This window comes from Salmo salar, chromosome 08 (assembly GCF_965601325.2).
Source record: "Salmo salar chromosome 08, fSalSal1, whole genome shotgun sequence".
NCBI lineage: Eukaryota > Metazoa > Chordata > Actinopteri > Salmoniformes > Salmonidae > Salmo > Salmo salar.
In genome coordinates this window covers 27518543-27538211 of record NC_138298.1, presented here as the reverse complement: position 1 = coordinate 27538211, position 19669 = coordinate 27518543, and the positions used below count along the sequence as shown (strand labels likewise).

Here is a 19669-nt window from a genome sequence, read left to right as displayed (position 1 = left end):
CTGGCAGAGACAGGGAGTCTCAGGTAAGTTTGAGTCTTATGTTTTTTTAGACTTGTAAAATAAGGACATAATTGGAAAATGCCATGGATACCCCCACTCTCAACTTAAACTGGTGACTGAACTAAGATTTGTTTAACTTTTTAGTGACGGGGCAGTATTCTGAAATTCAGACGAATGAAGTGCCCAAATTTACCTGTTAGGGTTAGGGTGCAGTATTGACACGGCTGGATAAAAAACGTACCCGATTTAATCTGGTTACTACTCATGCCCAGTAACTAGAATATGCATATAATTATTGGCTTTGGATAGAAAACACCCTAAAGTTTCTAAAACTGTTTGAATGGTGTCTGTGAGTATAACAGAACTCATATGGCAGGCAAAAACCTGAGAAGATTTCATGCAGGAAGTGGCCTGTCTGACAAGGTGTCGTTCTTCTTGTCTCTGTTTATTGAAGAGTGAGAATCTTAGCTGTCCCGTGACACTTCCTACGGCTGCCATAGGTTCTCAGAAGGCGGCAAAATGCTGAATCGTGGCTTTGCAGGCTCTGGCTGAAACAAAGTAGCGCGTTTGGGTAGTGGCTGGTTACAGTACTGTGAGACTCAGGCTCGTGCCCGCGTCGACCGAAAGCTTTGTTTTCTTTCCTCTGTTTAGCTAAATGGACATTCCCGGTCGGAATATTATCGCTTTTTTACGAGAAAAATGGCATAAAAATGGATTTTAAACAGCGGTTGACATGCTTCGAAGTACGGTAATGGAATATTTAGATTTTTTTTGTCACGAATTGCGCCATGCGCACGACCCTGATTTACCATTTCGGATAGTGTCTGGGACGCACGAACAAAACGCCGCTATTCGGATATAACGATGGATTATTTTGGACCAAACCAACACTTGTTATTGAAGTAGCAGTCCTGGGAGTGCATTCTGACGAAGACAACAAAAGGTAATCAAACTTTTGTAATAGTAAATCTGATATTGGTGAGTGCTAAACTTGCCGGGTGTCTAAATAGCTAGCCCGTGATGGCTGGGCTATGTACTTAGAATATTGCAAAATGTGCTTTCACCAAAAAGCTATTTTAAAATCGGACATATCGAGTGCATAGAGGAGTTCTGTATCTATAATTCGTAAAATAATTGTTATGCTTTTTGTGAACGTTTATCGTGAGTAATTTAGTAAATTGTTAGTGAATTCGCCGGACGTTTGCGGGGGGTATGCTAGTTCTGAACGTCACATGCTAATCTAAAAAGCTGTTTTTTGATATAAATATGAACTTGATTGAACAAAACATGCATGTATTGTATAACATAATGTCCTAGGGTTGTCATCTGATGAAGATCATCAAAGGTTAGTGCTGCATTTAGCTGTCTTCTGGGTTTTTGTGACATTATATGCTAGCTTGAAAAATGGGTGTCTGATTATTTCTGGCTTGGTACTCTGCTGACATAATCTAATGTTTTGCTTTCGTTGTAAAGCCTTTTTGAAATCGGACAGTGTGGTTAGATTAACGAGAGTCTTGTCTTTAAATAGCTGTAAAATAGTCATATGTTTGAGAAATTGAAGTAATAGCATTTCAAAGGATTTGAAAATCGCGCCACAGGATTCAACTGGCTGTTACGTAGGTGGAACGAATTCGTCCCGCCTGCCCCAGAGAGGTTAAACTGCCTTCTACTCGGGCCCAAAAGGTAGGATATGCATATTATTAGTAGATTTGGATAGAAAACACTCTGACGTTTCTAAAACTGTTTGAATGATGTCTGTGAGTATAACAGAACTCATATGGCAGGCAAAAACCTGAGAAAAATCCAACCAGGAAGTGGTTTGTAGCTTTTCAAGTGATAGGCTATCCAAACTAGTGTCTGTGGGGTCATTTTGCACTTCCTAAGGCATCCGCTAGATCTCAACAGTCTTTAGAACCTAGTTTCATGCTTCTACTGTTACTGGGGAGAGAATAAGAGCTGACTCAAGCCTGAGACCTATGAGTTGTTTACTGCGCGGTCACGCAGGCCCGCCATTCCTTCTTTTTTCCTCTGTAATGAATATTGTCCGGTTGGAATATTATCGAAGATTTATGTTAAGACCCTAAGGATTGATTGTAAACATCGTTTGACATGTTTCTACGAACGGTAATAGAACCTTTTGACTTTTCGTCTTGGGTTTTGCGTTCGCGCATTATGCCTTTGGAATAGTGATCTGAACACGTGAACAAAACGGAGGTATTTGAACATAAATATGGAGTTTATCGAACAAAACGAACAGTTCTTGTGGGAGTCCTGGGAGTGCAATCCGACGAAGATCAGCAAATGTAAGTGAAGATTTATAATACTATTTCTGAGTTTTGTTGACTCCAGAACTTGGTGGGTAACGGTATAGCTTGCTTTGATGGCTGAGCTCTGTACTCAGAATGTACTCAGAATATTGAACAATGTGCTTTCGCCGTAAAGCTATTTTGAAATCTGACACAGTGGTTGCATTAAGGAGAAGTGTATCTATAATTCTTTCAATAACTGTTGTAAATTTTATCAACGTTTATGATGAGTATTTTTATAAATTGATGTGCTCATTCACCGGAAGTTTTGGGAGGCAAACCATTTCTGAACATCACGCGCCAATGTAAAATGGGGTTTTTGGATATAAATATGAACTTTATCGAACAAAACATAAATGTATTGTCTAACATTGAGTCCTGGGAGTGTCATCTGATGAAGATCATCAAAGGTTAGTGATTAATTTTAGCTGTATTTGTGGTTTTTGTGACGCCTCTCCTTGCTTGGAAAATGGCTGTGTGGTTTTTCTTGTTTAGGCGCTGTCCTAACATAATCTAATGTTATGCTTTCGCCGTAAAGCCTTTTTGAAATCGGACAATGTGGTTGGATTAACGAGAAGTGTATCTTTAAAATGGGATATAATAGTTGTATGTTTGAGAAATTAGAATTATGAGATTTTTGTTGTTTTGAATTTGCCGCCCTGCTATTTAACTGGCTGTTGATTAGTGTGTCCCGCGCATGTCCCAGAGAGGTTAAGGCAATGGTATTGCTGTTGTGATTAATTGTGTAGTTTTGGGTACCAGTAGTTAGGAGTATGGCAAACACCTTATTTATTTTCTAGGAGACACACTGTGAGTCAGTGAGGGTGGTGAAAGGGAAAGAACCAGGGAGAGAGACTTCAGAGGACAGTGTTACAGCCACGCAGGACCAGGTTTCAACCTTGTTGCCAGCAGCACCAGTATAAGGGACAGTGGCAGAGCATTGTCCAGTTACCTCAGTGATGGTACAAAACCATATCAGCCACACGCACAATTTATAGAACCGCAAACTCTTGCTAGCAGAGTGTTGATGTTTCAAGAGAGATGGTATCACGATTTCCCCTGGCTACATTATAATACATCAATAAAAGGAGTGTTGTGTTTTCACTGTAGCCAAGGGTTTTCAAGCCATCCATCTTTTGGCCAAAGAGCAGATGCTGCCTTCATTAGTGCAGGATTTAGGAACTGGAGAAAAGCCATTGAAAAATTCACAGCACATCAAAACTGCCAAACCCACTGCCACTTTATAACTGTAACAGCACACCAGCTAAATCCAGTCAGTGTCCAGTTATCCAGAACCTGGGGTAAACTGCAGAAATGACGAAAGCTACCTTGCACTGTATGAGAAAGCAACAACATTGATTGAATCCATTGAGACACACTCAAGCCGATTTGCTGGCAGAATTTTTTTAGTGTTGGACGGTGTGGAGGTTCAGTTTGGCGACCGTTTTGACCAGGACAGTCTAAACGTCCTGCAAAAGTTGGAAAGAGTGCTTCTCACGGGGGAGTTGGATGTGTCTCTAAATTAGTACCCTGAGCTGAACATAGATTCTCTTTCAGTGCAGATCCCTCTCTTTCGCAACAAATACCCCTGTAGCAGCAGTGGAGAGGCAGCAGAGGTCCTCAGGAGGCTTCCGGTGGAGGTGCAGGGGGTTGTTTGACCAAGTTGAGGTGCTGATCAGAATTTTGTCTGTAATATACATAAAGACAGGCTGACAGTCTCGAGGGAAAATATCTGCCAGCAATTTGTTGGATCCAGTGAAACCCGCAAACATATGTTCTGTTCAGTAGTGTGTATAGCAGTGGTTCTCAACCTTTTTTGGGTACTGGTGTCACGTCCTGACCAGTATTAGGGATTATTTGTAATTGTAGTTTGGTCAGGATGTGGCAGAGGGTATTTGTTTTATGTGGTCCGGGGGTTGTGTGTATTGTAGAGGGGTGTTTTATTTATGTGTTCCAGGGTTTGGGTGTATGTTCTGGTTATTGGTATTCTAGGGTTTTCTGGTTTGTGTATTTCTTTGTTGTCTGTGTGGCTCTCGATCAGGAACAGCTGTACTTTGTTGTTCCTGATTGAGAGTCATATATAAGGACCTTGTTTTCACCTGGGGTTTTGTGGGTAGTTGATTTTGCACTGCTAGTTGTCATAGCCTGCAAAACTGTCCCCTGTCGTGTTGTCTGCATTTCTTGTTTTTTCCGTATTCAACGTGTTTAATAAATATCATGATGAGCACGCAACCCGCTGCATATTGGTCCGAAGTGATTTCTCTTTATCATCAGACGACGAAGAATGTGACAACTGGAACCCCTGCATATTTTAAGTCAAGGCCTGCAAGGTTTTGAGCTGTCCTCAGGGACCCCCACCCCCTCTATTATATGTAAAGTTAATGGAATCCTTGTGGTGCTGAATACGTTCATTACACTTTCACGGACCCCTTGCAATTACACCAGGGACCCCTAGGGGTCCACGGACCCATTTGAGAACCCCTGGTGTATAGTATGATATTTGTTCTTTTGTTTAGTAGTTTTCACTTTCTAGTACATGACAGTAGACTTACTAATTATTTATTTTATGTTATTTTATTTAAAATTGCATACTTTGTGACATGCTTGTCCATAGCTGCTGTTTGAAGAGTTGAGACACTGACTGAACAATAAATAAGTATTTTTGAGGATATTTTGGTTGATTTATTTGGGTTATTCATTGAAGTAGTTCTTTCGCTTATAGAACTGTACTTATTTTGAGCTTTTGTTCTTGTAAACTATTGTAGTAGACTCAGGCCAGTGGCACATATTTAATGACTATATAAATGTATCAGAAAAAGTAAAATAAAAAGGTCAATTCAATGCGGAGGCCAACTTTGTGATGGTTCTCAATGGAGATTATTTTAGATGAGAACGCGAAAACTGCACCCATACAGTGTACAGTACCATTGTCACCTACGGGCCTTTCTTGGTATTGCTGGTTGCGATTACAAATACCTGCATACATACTGGACTGATAAGGAACACTGCTATAACTAATATTATTATTAGTAGTATTATAATGATTTAAACATTTGAACAAGTTGTGACAACCCTTCAGTTAGCTACTATACCTATCAGTTATCCAGTTGTAGTAATTATGGTTCCTCAATATACACTTAACATATTACAACATAGGCTATGTGTTACAGCAATACTTTTGGTGTCCCCCTCAGGAATTGCTCTTGAGAGAATTTCATGTAATTGTCCCCTCCAAAGTTGATATCAGATTTTCGCCCCTTCATGTGACAACAAAGGAAACTGGATTTGTGAGAAATTGTTTTAATTTCTCTCGCATTGTTTCGCTATGTTTTCATTTGTATCATTAATGCAATGACGATTATTTTATCAACTCAATTAACTACCATGTGCAATTAAATTAATCATAACTAATTAAGTAGTAATTTTGGGGCACCATGGAAGTTTGTTTGTTTAATGAGTTACCGTTTCCCGAATTCACTTAATATCAGAATTTATCATTTTAGTCATCCATGAATTATTATTTACCTCATCAGTCTCATTCTGAATGTTGCAAAATTATTGGATATCTGCACAAACCCTAGCATAAATGATGAATCAGCGATATACAAATTGGCTTAACGTTTTACATTAAAGGGCTTGACATTAATGTTTTTTTTTTTTTTGTCTGTAACACCATGGGCCAAATAGGTGACTGTAAATGGCATTGTGTTGTATTATGCAAGACACCACTCTACAAAATAGTGTTACTAACATAGAGAATTACACAATGTAGGCAGAGGGGACACCTATTGGCTTATTTGCATATTCAAACATGTCTCAAAATACAACATCGCCCCTTTAATTAAGACAAGCTTTTTACCTGACTGGTTTTTCAAAGACAGCTTGAAATGTAGCCTACACGTTGTGTGCTCTTGTAGGAAGCAGTAACTCCCCATTACTGACCTATACTAATGCATAACTAATGAACACGAGGGGAGGCAGAGAGCTGGTTTCAAACGCAGGGCGCAGCAGGTGTTTATTGCAACGGACCACAGGAGGAGGCAGGTAGCTGGGTCAAGGGGCAGCAGAAGGTCATACACAGGGGGTTCAAAAAGGCAACAGTACAGGCAGGGAAACGGCTAGTGACGTAGTCCAGGAGATCAGGAAATAGGTAGGTAACAGGAAATCAGATAGGCTAAAGTACATGCAGGGAATAGGCAAAAGGCATTGTTAGTGAGGCAGGCAAAATATATATGGGTTTGAGAGTATAACGATACTTGCTAACTTTCTCAATGTGTTCGCCTTTGCTCTCCAACAGAGCAGCATTGTCATGAGGGATGGAGATACTTTGACTGCAGTTACTACTTCCTCTCCTCTGAGAAGAAAACCTGGGGTTCCACCAGCCTTCCACCATTTCAAAGTAGTCAAGGTTGTCAACTGGGTTGCGTTTTCTATGGATTTTAGCTATAATGGGACAGATAAAGATGAATCCTCTATCTATCTCTAAGGGTCAAGGTCACAGTAATAGAAGGAAGAAACTGAGCTTGTAGAAAACAGCCAGTAGGGGAAGACAAACACTTATAAAAGTAGGTATTATACCCAACATGAGGGACTTTTCTGACCAGCATCACATTGACAAGCAGATTATAGACAAAACCTAAAACTGACCCCTACCTTAACCCTAACCTTCACCTAATTTGAACTAATTCAGAAACTGAACAGATGATGAATGTATGATTAAATAAAATGATGTTCTTAAAGTTTAAAATGAAGCATTTTCCTTTCTAGATGTCCTGTTGTACTTGTGGTGACCTTATATCCATGGATGAAAAGTGGCCTGTGTTTTTAGGACAGATGCAGTGCATAAGGCCTACATAGAATGTGAATAATGACATGAAGGGTACATCTCAAATGGCACAATATTCCCTGTATAGTGCACTACTTTTGACCAGAGTCCATCAATATGTAGGAAAAAGGGTTCCATTTGGGATACAGTAAGTTTAGGGAAGTTTTTGCTGCAACACCTATTGTATTGTAATTTCAGTTGATTCAGCATGCGTTGCTGTGCCAACTCATATTTAGCCATACCACTGACTTCCTTTAATAACAGCTTCCTGTAGGTGTGTCTGTCTGTCAGTGGTTGGTGGTTATTAGCAGACCTGTGCCACTGTATTAGGGCACACCATAGCAACAGCAAATGAAAACACATTCTTATTGGACAGGTACAGTTAGTCCCTCCCTGTTTCAGTTTGCTTTCTTCCGTTTCGTGCCTAATGAATATGACCCACATACTTTAGCTGTGCTTGGTTGACCTTGCCTGGCTTAATGGAATCAACAGAATTGTCCCAAATGTTCTAAGTATTTTACAGATATTAGATCGTTTTTAAACCCAGGTCTGGTTATTAGTTATTTATTAAAGCATCCAGAGATATTATTAAGCTGTATAAATTCAATATGTTAATCAGTGATATAGAGTAGTAAAGAGACCATATAAGAGGGTGTGTGTGTCTGGTCTATGTATTTGTATTTATTATGGATCCCCATTAGTTCCTGCCAAGGCAGCAGATACTCTTCCTGGGTCGAGAAAAATTATGGCAGTTATACCATTTTAACAACATTACAAGACATTCACAACAGATTTCACCACACATTAAGTGTGTGCCCTCAGGTCCCTACTCTACCACCACATATCTACAACACAAAATCCATGTGTACGTGTGTGTATAGTGGTGAATGTTATCGTGTGTGTGTCTGCATGTGTCCGTGCCTATGTTTGTATGTGGGTGGAACAGTAAGTGGGTGGAACTTCCCCCAGTAGACCAGGCAGTTTCTCAGGAATCAGATAACAAGGTGAAAAGAAGAAGAAAGTGTCCCAACTATAACCAGCCAGGACATGTTACTGTATAACCAGCACAGGACATGTTACTGTATAACCAGCCAGGACATGTTACTGTGTAACCAGCCAGGACATGTTACTGTATAACCAGCACAGGACATGTTACTGTATAACCAGCCAGGACATGTTACTGTATACCAGCAGGACATGTTCTGTATAACCAGCCAGGACATGTTACTGTATAACCAGCCAGGACATGTTACTGTATAACCAGCCAGGACATGTTACTGTGTAACCAGCCAGGACATGTTACTGTGTAAACCAGCCAGGACATGTTACTGTTATAACCAGCCAGGGCATGTTACTGTATAACCAGCCTGGACATGTTACTGTATAACCAGCCAGGACATGTTACTGTGTAACCAGCCAGGACAGTCTACTGTATAACCAGCCAGGACATGTTACTGTATAACCAGCCAGGACATGTTACTGTATAACCAGCCAGGACATGTTTCTGTTCCACAAATCCCCATCTACAACAAGGTCAAAAGCAGTCACCTTCAGACTCAAACACTCTGTACTGTGGGCCTCCTCTGGGTGAACGTTTAGTTTTTTACCCAAGCACTACACAGCTGATTCTAATCATTAAAGCTTGATGATGAGTTGGTTATTTGAATCAGCTGTGTAGTGCTAGGGTAAAATACTAAATGTTCACTAAGGGGGGCCCCAGGACCGAGTTTAGGAAACCCTGCTTTTTTTTTTTACTTCTTCGGGAATGGTGTCCCTTCCACGGGACGGTTGAGCTATCTTAGACTAATGCGACTAGCATGAGGTTGTAAGGAACAAGAACATTTCACAGGACATAGACATATCTCATATTGGCAGAAAGCTTAAATTCTAGTTAATGTAACTGCACTGTCCAATTTACGGTAGCTATGACAGTGAACAAGTACCATGCCGTTGTTTGAGGAAAGTGCACAATTTTGAACATGAAAAGTTATTAATAAACAAATTAGGCACATTTGTGCAGTCTTGATACAACATTTTGAACAGACATGCAATTGTTCATTGGATCAGTCTAAAAGTATTGCACATACACTGATGCCATCTAGTGGCCAAAATCTAAATTGCACCTCGGCTGGAAATATACATTATGGCCTTTCTCTTGTATTTCAAAGATGATGGTACAAATAAATACATAATAATGTTTTTTTTTTGTATTATCTTTTAGCAGATCTATTGTGTTATATAATACTACATTCCTTTCACATTTCCATAAACCTCAAAGTATTTCCTTTCAAATGGTACCAAGAATATGCACATCAGTGCCTGAGGATATGAATTTTAGATGAAAATTGAAAAAAGGGGCTAATCCTTAAGATTGTTGAAAATGTCTGAGACAATCTATGCCAAGCCAGATATGACAAATACGTTTTGACAGAGGTGGGATGGAGGAGAGGAATGTGGATATCTACATCAGTGCAGACACAGTGGGGGAACAGTGAGATGAGCACCACGACACATCTGCAGAAAGGCTAGCTACATGACAGTTACAACAACCTAACTGAGGAAACTACAGACAAGCTAAAACAACCTGACTGAAGTGAGAGACCAGCTACAGACCAGTCACAACAACTTAACTGAAGAGAGAGACAAGCTACAAACCAGTTACAACACCCTGACTAAAGAGAAAGACCACATACAGACAAGCTACAACAAGTTGACTAAAGAGAGAGACCAGCTACAGAGGGAGAGAGATGATTTTGAAGTTTGGTACTACATCTCGACCAAGACTAAAAACTGGACAGACAGCAGACAGGACTGTACCAACAGAGCCTTGAGGCCTCATTTATCAATACTGCTACTACTTAACCCATCAGAGTCTAAGGCTTGTTTTATCCATAGTTTTCCACCATTTCAGTCCCCTTCACTGTAGAAACGGCCAACAGAACCTGAGGAACCTTTACCGTCCGAGTCACCAACGATCACAGATTCACTTCTTCCTTCCCTGCCAGCATCTCCATGGTGACTGGGGGCGGTGCGGCCAACAGTACGGTGAGCCTTTTGGCGCCCACCAGCACCTCGTCAGGAACGGATGTAACCCTGTCCGTTGGCAGCAAAGTAAGGGTCTTGTTTCAAAACTCTAAAATAAGCCTCCTTTTCTCATATTCTCTCTCCCACACAGCCACTGATTTGAACGAATTGGTGGCTGTAAGCTACCAGTTGTTATCAGCTACATTAGCTCTTGCTCTCTCTCTCCCTCTCTCCCTCTCCCTCTCCCCCCCTTCTCCTTCCCTTCCTTTCTTCCTCCAGGTGACAGACTTTACCTCTCCCAGTGCGGACTACCAGGCGTCTCCTCCTCGTTCCGGTCTAGAAGCCCAGTTTCGATTGCACCTACAGTTTTGTTTTGGTACTGCAGTTTAATGGAGGCTCAGCCCAGAAAGACAATTTTCCATACACGGCCACATTGAGAATCCAAATTAGACAATTCCAAATAAGACACTTTAGTCATCACATTTGTGCACAAAACATCCATTGAATTATTCAAATATATGTTGCTGAGACCAATATTTTAAAAACATTTAATCTTCATCCAATGTCTGTCATGTTTTTGGATGATTTAATGACGTTGTTGCTGCTAACACTTTTCCCTGTGCACTGAGTGCTAGTGAACATGTGATGTTGGGCTGTGTAAACCGGATGCACCCGGGATATAGACGCCCATCGATCTGATTATGCGAACATGATTACCTTGATAACAACGGGCGGACATCTTGGACGAAGTCTCCAGTTGTTATTGTACCTCAGTGGTCTCCTCTGACTTACCATTAGCATGCAGCTCCACAAACTGGCAGCTCTCTGTCAACCTAACCGAAGATGTCAAAGGGACGGGCTTCGTCATAGTCACCCTATGCCAGGGCAATGGGACCCTCAACACTTCTACAGAGGTGGGCCCCAGGGCCAAGAATGTGACCCGGGTGGCCTACAGAGCTACCAGCTGTTCAAAGAAGGTAGAGCTGGTGGTAGTGGACAGGGCAGGCAGCGTGGGTGTTTGTCTGGGCTCAGTGAAGGACTCTGTGGGGATGGTTGTGAGCTCTACAGGCCAGGGCCCGGTTTCCCAAAAGTATCTTCAGGCAAAGTCCATCGTTTCAATGATGTTCTAAGATTAACTTAGCCTTAATATGCTTTTGGAAAACTGTGCCCAGGTCTCTGTCACCAACTCTACAGCTGTACCTGTAGTTAGTACTACATCCACCCAGGTCTCTGTCACCAACACTACAGCTGTACCTGTAGTTAGTACTACATCCACCCAGGTCTCTGTCACCAACACTACAGCTGTACCTGTAGTTAGTACAACATCCACCAAGGTCTCTGTCACCAACACTACAGCTGTACCTGTAGTTAGTACTACATCCACCCAGGTCTCTGTCACCAACACTACAGCTCTACCTGTAGTTAGTACTACATCCACCCAGGTCTCTGTCACCAACACTACAGCTGTACCTGTAGTTAGTACTACATCCACCCAGGTCTCTGTCACCAACTCTACAGCTGTACCTGTAGTTAGTACTACATCCACCCAGGTCTCTGTCACCAACTCTACAGCTGTACCTGTAGTTAGTACTACATCCACCCAGGTCTCTGTCACCAACACTACAGCTGTACCTGTAGTTAGAACTACATCCACCCAGGTCTCTGTCACCAACACTACAGCTGTACCTGTAGTTAGTACTACATCCACCCAGGTCTCTGTCACCAACACTACAGCTGTACCTGTAGTGACTACTACATCCACCCAGGTCTCTGTCACCAACACTACAGCTGTACCTGTAGTTAGTACTACATCCACCCAGGTCTCTGTCACCAACACTACAGCTGTACCTGTAGTTAGTACTACATCCACCCAGGTCTCTGTCACCAACACTACAGCTGTACCTGTAGTTAGTACTACATCCACCCAGGTCTCTGTCACCAACACTACAGCTGTACCTGTAGTTAGTACTACATCCACCCAGGTCTCTGTCACCAACACTACAGCTGTACCTGTAGTTAGTACTACATCCACCCAGGTCTCTGTCAAACACTACAGGTGTACCTGTAGTTAGTACTGCATCCAACAGAGGGCCACCTTTGACTCTGTCCCTGTATTTAAAGATCTTTGTGATGCTTTCTCTCCTCCTGTGGAGTAGAGTAGAGCTATAGAGTTGTATAATAGTTAATGTAGGTAGATATCATGTGGAACAGTGGAGTCAGTGCAGAGAGAGTTGTGTCATTAGATGTAACCAGTATGTGTATGTTATGTTGTAGTGAAAGACAGGGTGGAAATGTATTTTTATCATAAAACATGGGAAGGCTTTTTATTCTTCTTTCTGTTCTCTTAAAACCGAAACTATGGAGATATTGTCAGAACTTCTGCTTTTTCATTCTGAGTAATTCTTCACAGTCAGCAAAGATAGAACAAAGACCCCTATATGGCCATCGGTGGCCTGTCACACTTCAGGGGGAAGTTTCCCCTAGCTACAGATCTAGGATCATGTTTCCCTCCCCAATCTTAACCGTAACCATTAGTGGTGGAAATGTAAAACCAACCTAAGATCAGCATCTAGGAGCAACTTCCCCCCCACACCACCAGTCACAGAGTGAGAGCCATAATGTGCTCTCCATTTGAAGGCTGTGGGTGCTGTAAATTCAGTCAGGATATATGTAGTGTATATGTCAATTAACAGGATCCCAATTTACTTCATCACATCTAAAATTTGGACCCTGTGAATTCACACATACAACATATAGCATGATATACAGTCATTCAATGTAGTTAATTATCACACTAAGACTGGTGGGAGTCATATCATGTATTATATTATCAAACTAAGGCTTGTGGGAGTCATATCATGTATTATATTATCACACTAAGACTGGTGGGAGTCATATCATGTATTATATTATCAAACTAAGGCTGGTGAGAGTCATATCATGTATTATATTATCACACTAAGGCTGGTGGGAGTCATATCATGTATTATATTATCAAACTAAGGCTGGTGGGAGTCATATCATGTATTATATTATCACACTAAGGCTGGTGGGAGTCATATCATCTATTATATTATCAAACTAAGGCTGGTGGGAGTCATATCATGTATTATATTATCAAACTAAGGCTGGTGGGAGTCATATCATGTATTATATTATCAAACTAAGGCTGGTGGGAGTCAAATCATGTATTATATTATCAAACTAAGGCTGGTGGGAGTCATATCATGTATTATATTATCAAACTAAGACTGGTGGGAGTCATATCATGTATTATATTATCACACTAAGACTGGTGGGAGTCATATCATGTAGTATATTATCACACTAAGGCTGGTGGGAGTCATATCATGTAGTATATTATCAAACTAAGGCTGGTGGGAGTCATATCATGTATTATATTATCACACTAAGACTGGTGGGAGTCATATCATGTAGTATATTCTCACACTAAGGCTGGTGGGAGTCATATCATGTAGTATATTATCACACTAAGGCTGGTGGGAGTCATATCATGTAGTATATTATCAAACTAAGGCTGGTGGGAGTCATATCATGTATTTTATTATCACACTAAGACTGGTGGGAGTCAAATCATGTATTATATTATCAAACTAAGGCTGGTGGGTGTCATATCATGTAGTATATTATCAAACTAAGACTGGTGGGAGTCATATCATGTAGTATATTATCAAACTAAGGCTGGTGGGAGTCATATCGTGTATTATATTATCAAACTAAGGCTGGTGGGCGTCATATCATGTATTTTATTATCAAACTAAGGCTCATGGGAGTCATATCATGTATTTTATTATCAAACTAAGGCTCATGGGAGTCATATCATGTATTATATTATCAAACTAAGGCTGGTGGGAGTAATATCTTGTATTATATTATCAAACTAAGGCTGGTGGGAGTCATATCTTGTATTATATTATCAAACTAAGGCTGGTGGGAATCATATCTTGTATTATATTATCACACTAAGGCTGGTGGAAGTCATGTGGTGACCGGTGTTGTGTTGATTTCACAATTTATTATCCACTGCGGTTGACTGACAAGGAGTTTCACTACCTAAAGTCACACAGACCCAGGACAGTGCAGGGAGAAGACACAGCTACAGACGTATATTAGAGTAGAGGTTAGAATTAGAAGTTACTGTATTTTACCACACGTGTGTTAAGATGTCAGAGGGAGTCTATGAAATCCAAGATAGATTTGAAGACGATGAGCCTGATGCAATGAAGAACACAGACATTGATGGCCAATTATATGTCAACATAAGAGCCTTCAAGCCCAGTCCAAGAGATGGAGTTGTTGCTTCAGGTAAGATTGCACGAACACACACACACACAAATTACACACACACACACACACACACACACACATTAAACAGGTGAGATTACACTGTAGTACTAGACCTGTATGTGTCCCGTTCCTGGATGATACAGTAGAACACATTACCAAAGATTTAGCTTTAATGATTTGTGATTCAGTACATTTTCAGTGGTGGAAGAGACCCTCTGGAGTTGCTGCAGTGTGTTTGGGGCTGTTGTGTGATCTCCTAATAATCTTTGACAGTCAGTCTTTGTTGTCAAGTTACATATATGCACAATATCAAATGCTCACGTTTGACTGTTGTTCCCCTATATGGGTCCCAAAAGAGGGCAGTGAAGTGGATCTTTTCAGTCATTCAACCAGCTGTCACTCAAAATCTCCTCGACCAATCAGGTTCATGAAGAGAGAGGGCGGCAGGACATCTAGTAGTTAAGATCGCTAGGCTACGCTCTGGATAAGAGCGTCTGCTAAATTGGGGGGCTGAGTGGCACAGCGGTCTAAAGCACGGCATTGAAGTGCAAGAGCCGTCACTACAGACCTGTGTTCAATCCCAGGCTATATAACAACCGACCATGATCGGTAGTCCCATAGGGCGGCGCACAAATGGCCCAGCGTCATCCGGGTTAGGGGAAGGTTTGGCCGGGGTAAGCCGTCATTGTAAATAAGAACTTGTTCTTACCTAGTTAAATACATTTTTTAAATAAAAAATGTTTAAAAAAATGACTAAAGGGTAAATGTAGAGGAGAGCCACGGTGGTTACTGTTGTCATCTCATCCTCACTGGTTAGGACTACACACCCTCAATATCAACTTGGAGCAGTTTGTAGTGTCAAATCTATTGTATGGACATTATAATGACCCATGTTTGTAGTCCTGGACCTCCTGAACATGTTGATTTATATTTGGGAGTAAACAGAGGGTCCAAATCAGCAGAAAGGTGAAAGGAAGGGAGAGTTCAGAAAAGTTGAAAAAGAGGCCATAGGTAAGTCTGTCATACCGCTATTTCACCTCTATGGTGACTTCCTCTCTCACTTTAACCACCAGGTGGAATCATCACATAACCATTCAGTAATGTATCCAACCATCAACATGACAGAGAGAGGGGGGGGGGGGGGGGTGGAAGAGAGAGAAAGAGAGAGAGAGAGAGGGAGAGAGAGAGAGAGAGAGAGAGAGGACATTGTCATGGTAGGTTGATTTTACATCACTTTCTCACAGATCCAGTTTTGATATTTTCCACAATTGTAATCGTTCCATGTGTTTACAGGGTCATCTAGTCCTATGTTTTTACAGCACTGTCAAAGATGAGCATACCATTATCAACACATTTTTTCTCTCTCTCTCTTTCCATTACATTTTTAAATGCAAATAATACTTGGCTTCTATGATACATCTACAGTTCTCATGGAATGACATTCATGAGTCAAAACATATAATTTTAGGAACATGATTGGAGACTCTCTCTCTCATTGTTTTTCTTGTAGTCTAGTAAATACTATGCTGATAAAGTCCTACAGTATGTACTGTACCTCACCACTGTATATTTCCAACCTAGTCTCATTGCATTTCTTATTATTCTGTACGTAAACCCGAGTCACTCCATTTAGTGTAATATGATAGGTTTCATATGACATGTATCAATTTGTGTATGTCCATGATCCATTTTGTATGTTACAAATTACAATTTCTATTATGTTACGAATTACATTTTGTATGATATGTTACAAATTACAATTTGTATATGTTACGAATTTGCAAAAGGTACAATATGTTAAGAATGTCCTAAACATATGAATTCTACTAACATTAGCTAGCTGGCTAACGTTAGCAAGGCTAGGAGATAGCTGTAACTGGTCACTATATGTCCTGTTAATGTGTGAAGCTGTATCTTTAACAACCACAAGTCCCCCTCAACAGGAAGAGAGATGGGGTGAGAAAACATCACTTTAAAGTGTGATTGTGTCTCATTGATGCTATGTACAGTACCTGTGTCCACAGAGCCTGATAGCTCAGGGAAGAGATCCTCCAGAGTAGCTGCAGTGTGTCTGGGGCTGCTGTGTGTTCTACTGGCTGGGATCATAGGCCAGTCTGTCTACTGTAAGTCTTAAGTTACAATTCCTACAATTCACCAGCATTCACCTACAATTCACCAGATTATCTATTTTATTGATACACTTTGTTGTTATAACAGATGATGGGGTCTCTAAGAGCTTCTTAGCCTATAAGACCAACTCATCTGCAGAGATAGAAGAGCTACAGACCAGCTACAACAACCTGACTAAAGAGAGAGACCAGCTACAGACCAGTAACAACACCCTGACTAAAGAGAGAGACCAGCTACAGACCAGTTACAACACCCTGACTAAAGAGAGAGACCAGCTACAGACCAGTTACAACACCCTGACTAAAGAGAGAGACCAGCTACAGACCAGTTACAACACCCTGACTAAAGAGAGAGACCAGCTACAGACCAGTTACAACACCCTGACTAAAGAGAGAGACCAGCTACAGACCAGTTACAACACCATCAAAAAAGAGAGAGCCAACCTACAGACTGAGAGAGATTTTCTTAGCGGGAGGCTTACCAATCTCGGTGAGTAAACCTACAGTAATAAATTATCATTAACAATACACAACTGATCATGAGTCTGTGTTCTTTCATTAAGTGTCCAGTGTGATAAATTGAAGGAAATTCGTATTTTCATCAATATTTTCAAACCTGTCTTGAAGACTGGCAGAAGTTTGAATCCAGTTGGTACTTCTTGTCTACTGACACTAAAACCTGGAAGAAGAGCAGAGAGGACTGTCTGAAGAGAGGAGCAGACCTGGTGATCATAAACAGTGATAAGGAACAGGTGAGAGAGAGAGGGAGAGGGAGAGGGTGTGCAGGGGTAGATATGATCAAACATAAACATCTGTTTATTTATCTTTCTCAACAACAGACATTTCTCTTCAACCTCAAGAAGAGAGTCTGGATTGGTCTGACTGACTCTGTTAATGAGGGGACCTGGAAATGGGTGGACGGCACATCACTGACCACAAGGTGAGAGATGATAACTAATCTGTCAATAAGGCTCCATTCAACCTTTTTCTATGCAGGTTACTGATATTGATGATAGCAGTCAACACAGTTAACTATCAGATGACAAATGTCTACATATTATTTAGTATTATGATGTTGTATCTGTGATGTCTTATTGTTGTTAATCCTGTAGGTACTTGTATTAACCATGATATCTGACTGATTTTAACCCTGTAGGTACTGGTATTAACCGTGATATCTGACTGTTTTTAACCCTGTAGGTACTGGTATTATAACCATGATATCTGACTGTTATTAACCCTGTAGGTACTGGTATTAAACATGATATCTGACTGTTGTTAACCCTGTAGGTACTGGTATTAACCATGATATCTGACTGTTTTTAACCCTGTAGGTACTGGTATTAACCATGATATCTGACTGTTTTTAACCCTGTTGGTACTGGTATTAACCATGATATCTGACTGTTTTAACCCTGTAGGTACTGGTATTAACCATGATATCTGACTGTTTTTAACCCTGTAGGTACTGGTATTAACCATGATATCTGACTGTTTTTAACCCTGTAGGTACTGGTATTAACCATGATATCTGACTGTTTTTAACCCTGTTGGTACTGGTATTAACCATGATATCTGACTGTTTTAACCCTGTAGGTACTGGTATTAACCATGATATCTGACTGTTTTTAACCCTGTAGGTACTGGTATTAACCATGATATCTGACTGTTTTTAACCCTGTAGGTACTGGTATTAACCATGATATCTGACTGTTTTTAACCCTGTAGGTACTGGTATTAACCATGATATCTGACTGTTTTTAACCCTGTAGGTACTGGTATTAACCATAATATCTGACTGTTGTTAACCCTGTAGGTACTGGTATTAACCATGATATCTAAATGTTTTTAACCCTGTAGGTACTGGTATTAACCATGATATCTGACTGTTTTTAACCCTGTAGGTACTGGTATTAACCATGATATCTGACTGTTTTAACCCTGTAGGTACTGGTATTAACCATGATATCTGATTCTTTTTAACCCTGTAGGTACTGGTGTTAACCATGATATCTGACTGTTTTTAACCCTGTAGATACTGGTATTAACCATGATGTCTGACTGTTTTTAACCCTGTAGATACTGGTATCAACCATGATATCTGACTGTTTGTAACCTGTAGGTACTGGTATTAACCATGATATCTAACTGTTGTTAACTCTGTAGGTACTGGCATAAACCACAGCCTGATAATGCAGGTCATACTGGGAACGAGGACTGTGTTGAGATACGTACCGATCAGCGTCCTCTGGAGGCATGGAATGACATGTCATGTGACAGCAAACTCAACTGGATTTGTGAGAAAGCGTTTTAACATCACCACGACAACATACTTTAACACATACAGTAGACTACAGTGCACACAACTTCCTCCTTCATTCTCTCTCTCTCTCTCTCTCTCTCTCTCTCTCCCTCTCTCTCTCTCTCTCAAACCCTCACACACACACACTCACATATGCATGCAAACACAGTTATTGTTGTATTTGTTAGTAGTATCATACTAATAAAAGGCTGACTTATTTCCTGTTTGTAGCTTCCTGTGTACCAGAAGTTATGTTTCACACATCATCAGAGTCAACATGAAGTCAGTACATTTGACTTTGTTCACACTCTGCATGCCGTGCACTTCATCAATCCAATTCAAATACGTTCTTCTTATTTACTACAGATATTTACATGCTCCAATTTTGACCTGGTGGAAACATTCTCAACAGTACCAAACCACCATTACATACATTGTATAGGAGTTGACTGTAGAGATGTCAAGGTATCAAAGGATGTTACTTAATAATCATTGACAGTCAGTCTTTGTTGTCAAGTTACATATAAGCACAATATCAAATGCTCATATTTGATTGTTGTTCCCCTACATGGGCCACAAAAGAGGGAAGTGATGTGGATATTTTCAGTGGTTCAACCAGCTGTCACTCAAAAACTCCTCAACCAATCAGGTTCATTGAAGAGAAGAGGGCTGCAGCCATTTCTGTCTCCATCTAATCCTCACTGGTGAAGACTACCCACCCACATTATCAACTTGGAGCAGTTTGTAGTGTCAAATCTATTGTTTGGACATTATA

At 40.7% G+C, this 19669-nt stretch overlaps 1 protein-coding gene across 1 annotated transcript; it reads left to right on the top strand.

The window, feature by feature from the left end:
• The first annotated feature begins 14221 nt into the window (after positions 1-14221).
• Positions 14222-19112, top strand: LOC145881530 (uncharacterized). The gene is made up of 6 exons (XM_082978523.1): positions 14222-14481; positions 16488-16586; positions 16681-17082; positions 17220-17344; positions 17432-17532; positions 18759-19112. Exons 1-6 carry the CDS (start codon positions 14340-14342, stop codon positions 18904-18906), a joined length of 1017 nt encoding a protein of 338 aa, XP_082834649.1. The 5' UTR covers positions 14222-14339; the 3' UTR covers positions 18907-19112.
• The last annotated feature ends 557 nt before the right edge of the window (positions 19113-19669 follow it).

Coding starts and splice junctions, on each gene's coding strand:
- LOC145881530 (XM_082978523.1), top strand. CDS start 14,340: ATGTCAGAGGGAGTCTATGAAATCCAAGATAGATTTGAAGACGATGAG. Junction 16,587..16,680: donor CATAGGCCAGTCTGTCTACT/GTAAGTCTTAAG, acceptor TTGTTATAACAG/ATGATGGGGTCTCTAAGAGC. Junction 17,083..17,219: donor CGGGAGGCTTACCAATCTCG/GTGAGTAAACCT, acceptor CCTGTCTTGAAG/ACTGGCAGAAGTTTGAATCC.